At 41.3% G+C, this 5,123-nt stretch overlaps 1 protein-coding gene across 1 annotated transcript; it reads right to left on the reverse strand.

Moving 5' to 3' along the window:
- Window positions 1-775: 775 nt before the first annotated feature.
- On the reverse strand, window positions 776-1,732 carry OR10G2 (olfactory receptor family 10 subfamily G member 2). Its single transcript, XM_037039798.1, has one exon. The coding sequence runs from the start codon at window positions 1,730-1,732 to the stop codon at window positions 776-778; it is 957 nt and encodes a 318-aa protein (XP_036895693.1).
- Between the last annotated feature and the right edge of the window lie 3,391 nt (window positions 1,733-5,123).

The following is a 5,123-nucleotide window of genomic DNA, read 5'->3' on the forward strand; positions in this document are numbered from 1 at the left end:
TGAATGTCTAGGGGCTTGGGAAATTAGGTGTGAAGCAAATGGATGAAGAGAGATGAGACAGCATCAAATTCGCGTGGAGTAACCCCCTAGATAGAGCATTTATTCTTCCTAGTTGACATTTGTGTAGAATGTGCTTTCTACCAAGAGATGGGTGAGAAAGTGTAAAACAGTTTTGGCCAATTTATTGTGAATAAATATAACAACAGAAGCTTCTTCTTTTTAAAAAGATTTTATTTATTTATCTTTAGAGAGGAAGGGAAGGAGAGAGGGAGGGAAATATCAATGTATGGTTGCCTCTTGTGTGTCCCCTGCTGGGAACTGGCCTGCAACCCAGGCATGTGCCCTGACTGGGAACTGAACCATGGTTTTTTGGTTCACAGACCCATGCTCAGTCTACTGAGCTACACCAGCCAGGGCTAGAAGCTTCTTCTTTAAAAATATATTTTATTTATTTATTTTTAGAGAGAGGGGAAAAGAGGAAGAAAGAGAGGGAGTGAAATATCAATGAGTGGTTGCCTCTCATTCACCCATTACTGGGGACCTGGCCCACAACCCAGGCATGTGCCCTGACTAGAAATCGAACAGGCAACCCTTTGGTTCACAGGCTGGCATTCAATGGACTGAGCCACACCAGCCAGGGCAAGAAGTGTCTTCATAGTAAAATTACATTCAAATTAAGCTGAAACTAACATCTACTTGTTGAGTGTTCGCCACATGGCAGCATTAGTCAAGAAGAGCATAGCAATGGAGATGTAGGTAGGTCCTCAGGCTGCAGTTACTTATTTTCACTTGTAGCCCCTCGACCTGCTGTTATTCTCTTCAGAGCAGACTTCACTTCTTGGTTCCTCAGTGTGTAGATGACTGGGTTCAGTAATGGAGTGACAACAGTGTAAAATACAGCCACTGCCCCATCGAAGGCACTCTTGGAGCCTGGCCTGAGGTAGATGAAAATACAGGGGACGTAGAAGACTGCGACCACAGTTAAATGGGAGCTGCAGGTGGAGAAGGCCCGTCGCCGCCCATCCGCAGTGCGTATCTTCAGGATGGCATGGACTATGTTGGCATAGGAGAGTAGAATTAACATGAAGCAACTGGCAGCCACTATCCCAATATCCACAAAGGTCACGAGCTTGTTGACAGTTGTGTCAGCACAGGCCAGCCTCAATACTGCAGGAATGTCACACAAAAAGTAATCCACTTGGTTGGGCCCACAATAGGGCAGGCGGAAAGTCAGAACAGTTTGAATAGATCCATGGATGGAGCCAGCCACCCAAACTCCAGCCACAAGAATGGTGCATAGCTTACCATTCATGAGCATGGGGTAGTGCAGGGGCCGGCATATTGCCAGGTACCTGTCATAGGCCATCACGGTGTAGAGGAAGCACTCGGTGCTACCCAGAAAGTGAAAGAAATACAACTGAGCCACACAGCCACCAAATGGGATTGCTTTGTTGGCAGGAGTAAAATCCAATATCAGACGAGGAACAATGACTGAGGAGAGCCACATGTCCAAGAATGAGAGCACACTGAGGAGAATATACATGGGGCGAGCATGCAGCATTGGGTCAGCCCACACGGTGAGCAGAATGAGCAGGTTTCCCAGCTGAGTCAGGATGTAAATGAGGAAGAAGACGAGGAAGAGGAGGGTCCTCAGATTTGGGGGATGAGATAAGCCCAAGAGGACGAAATGTGTCACCACAGTGTCCAGGGATGTATTCATCATCTCTCCCATGTCTTTCCGTAGTCTGCTAAGATGAAGGGTGAGGTCAGACAAGGGAAAGACAACACGGGGGGGTGGTGAGAGAGTGCTTCTGTCTGATGAATATGCCTAAGAGTTCTGAGAGAAAATGAATAGTATTAAAACAATTTCTTTAAAGAAGAGGGTGTTATCATTAGTTATTTTGGTTTACTTGATGAGAGAAACAGTGAAGAGGCTAGTTTGTTTCCTAGATGGATGGAAACTTATCTATGCGGAAATGGTTAAAAGTGGAATTTGACAGATTAAAGAACTGAGTGAGAAGGAATAGAATTCCAACCAAAAAGTGTTCAGCAAAGAGGGGCTAATGTTGAGGCTGAGCAGTGTGGAATGTGTATCCCACAATTACTACATCTACTTTCCCTCCACTTACCATCATTGCAATTTCTCCTCTGTGCCCTGAGCTAAAATCCCTTCTTCTTGCCCAACTGGTGTGGCCCAGTGGATGGAGTGCCAGCCTGCAAACCAAAGGGTCATGGGTTCAATTCCCACTCAGGGCACATGCCTGGGTTGCAAGCCAGGCCACCATACATTGATGTTTCTCTCCCTCTCTTTCTCCTTCCCTTCCCCTCTTTAAAAATAAACAAATAAAATCTAATAAAATAAAATAAAATAAAATAAAATAAAATAAAATTGCATCTCTTCACAATAGCGTGCAAAAATATTCATTATCTGGTCATTACCACTCCAGAACATCACTTTTACTTATCAATCTCACCCCTTACAATACTTTGTCATTGTTAAATGGCACAGGACTCCTGCGGGCTTTCTCAGTAGCATTCTCGTGTGAACAGGCTGCCTCCTCTGCTTCCTCACCTACATAATGCTTCGTTCACCACATTTCTTTTAAAAAGGCTTTCCCGATTCCCAAGAACCATGCTTATGCTTTCCAGAGCATGTATCACATTCTTTTGCCATTGCCTAAATTCTTAATGTATCCTTCATTAGTCATCCACCTTGCACTGTATAAGTGATAATTATTTTCTGAATGACTGAAAGGCTGATGTTGCCACATTGCACTGATCTGACACAGTGCTTCTTTCTCTGCTTGATGTTTTTCACCAGACTCCTGGCTCACCTGGCTGGCAAGGGACTATCTGATTCTTATGCAATACGTGTCTAGTTTTATTATAACAAATGAAATGGACATTAATGCTTTCTTATTGCTTCAGGATATTGTTTATATTGATTGATAGATTTATGTGGACCAATGGTTTAGATTGTATTTTCTGGTATGGAGTTACAGATGAATTATTATTGTTTATTATAAAAGCATTGATTAATGCAGGCCTTGATCTTTAGTTTGTGTGATGTATATGCCTTGAAAGAATTTAAAATACCTAATTCAGATAAGAAAAGATAGAGGAATAAAATGTGCTTATTTCATTCTTTTTGTTGAATATCCACACACTAGGGTTTGAGATACAGTCACTGTCATTTAACTATAAAATATCTTTTCAATTTAAATGGCTATTTTTAGGAAGCAATTAAAATGGTAACAGAGTAAATACAAATAAAATGTAAGTATTCACATGTTTGCCAATTTAGTCTCCATCAGAAAATTCTGAGAGATTTTATATTGGTTATTTTCTAAGATTACTTAATTCCTATACTAATATTTAACAGATATTAATAGTATTGATAATACTTAGTATAACTGTCTCTTCAGGGTCCATTGAAAATGAAAATGTGAAGCATGCCCTTAGTCTGCAAGGATAGAAGAAATACCAGAGTTTTACTGCCTGAGATTCAGAATTTCAGAACACAGTTTATCTGAAGATAGATGGGAAGACTAGTTCCTATTTCTTTAGCTAGGCTATAGAAAAGAGAAAGAGTTGAGATTAAGATTATGCATAATATATTGAACCTACAACCTAAGTTTGTGCCCTGAATGAGAATTGACCCCACAATCTTTTGGTGTATGAGATGATGTTCTCATCAACTGAGCCACCCAGTCAGGGCAAAGTATTTTAAAAATTTCCCAGTTTTAGACTATTTGATGTTGCTAAAATCATGTAAAATAGTTGGAATTTAAATATAAAAGCTCACAAAAATAGCCACGGTTACAATTCAATATAGAAACGATCTGAAAACAAGGGCCCAGTGACATTAGAGAATAAACAATACATGTTTAGAAAGCAATTATCCCAGATGTGCTGGGCAGAGGCTGTGGGGACAGGGTGAAAGGTGGTGCTGAGAGGATGAGGACAAGTTGGTTTTTAGTTGGTTCTCCAAGCATGCTGTTTAGAGAACTGTGTAGAGTGGTGGGGTGATGGAACAGGCTGCTTTCTGTGCACCCGGACCCTCCCAATCTAGGCCAGTTTGGTGTAAGAACATCCAGCCATTCGAAACGTTTGATTTCTATAATGAACTGTGTGATCTGGGCCATCAGTGAGCAGTTATGAGATCCTGAAGGTGAGGGATAAAGACTGGCCCAGTGTTGTGTGAGACAAACGAGGATAGGACTGCTATTTACTCTCAGGAGAAGATCCAACCCAAACCTGTTGCTAGAAATATTCCTTTTCCGTCACGTTCATTGATTGTTAGACATCCTGGTGGAGCTAGGGCAGAGTTAGGAAAATGGACAGTGTTTGGGGTGGCTTAGACACATTTTATCTCTTTCCACTATAGGATATTCTTGTCTTTCTACCAAGTTTGAAAAAAGAGCTTGCATAAGAAAAAACACTTAGTATCCTTTTCACTGGAGAAAGAAAAGGTTACCCATTTGGCTTGTGTTTACAGAATTACCAAAGAATCTTCTTCACAACCTCTATGACTGTATCACTGCCCAGTCTTGCCCTTTATCATTGCACTAGAGAAAAAAAGCGAGAGGAACTAAAAATAAAATAGTGTTAAGATTTCTTTGAGTCATTTTCTCAATGTGAAAAAAGAAATTCTATACATTTTGAAGGAAGAACATTAATTCTAGCAGTTTGGTAAGGAGTTGAGGAAGAGGATGAAAGAAAGAGACTGGTTAAATTAACATTTGAACCAAATAACAGAAATTTTTAAAGGTTCAAAATTAGTGACCTCATTCTGAAAGGTGCTGGTCTTAGGATTGTTTTTCCATCATCTTAGACTCCTATACACAGAGCTGGGAAATCATGTAGAAAGTTGGCTTACCTTGAAGGGATGGTCCAGCAGAGAGAGATGTCCTTGAGATTCAGCTTAGCGTATTGTGAAGGGCTCCTATGTTTGTTTTGGGAAGGCTTTAGAATTCTTTAGGTACTGGCTGGTGCAGCTCAGTGGATTGGGTGCCGCCCTGGGAACCAAAGGATCACCAGTTCGGTTTCCAGTCAGGGCACAGGCCTGGGTTGCAGGCCAGGTCTGCAATGGGGGGGTGCATGAGAGGCAACCTTGCATTGAT

The sequence above is a fragment of the Sturnira hondurensis genome, unplaced genomic scaffold (genome assembly GCF_014824575.4).
Source record: "Sturnira hondurensis isolate 20B ecotype Veracruz unplaced genomic scaffold, ASM1482457v3 Scaffold0025484, whole genome shotgun sequence".
NCBI lineage: Eukaryota > Metazoa > Chordata > Mammalia > Chiroptera > Phyllostomidae > Sturnira > Sturnira hondurensis.

Excerpts from the sequence above, each read along its gene's own strand:
- OR10G2 (XM_037039798.1), bottom strand. The coding sequence starts at position 1,732 with ATGGGAGAGATGATGAATACATCCCTGGACACTGTGGTGACACATTTC.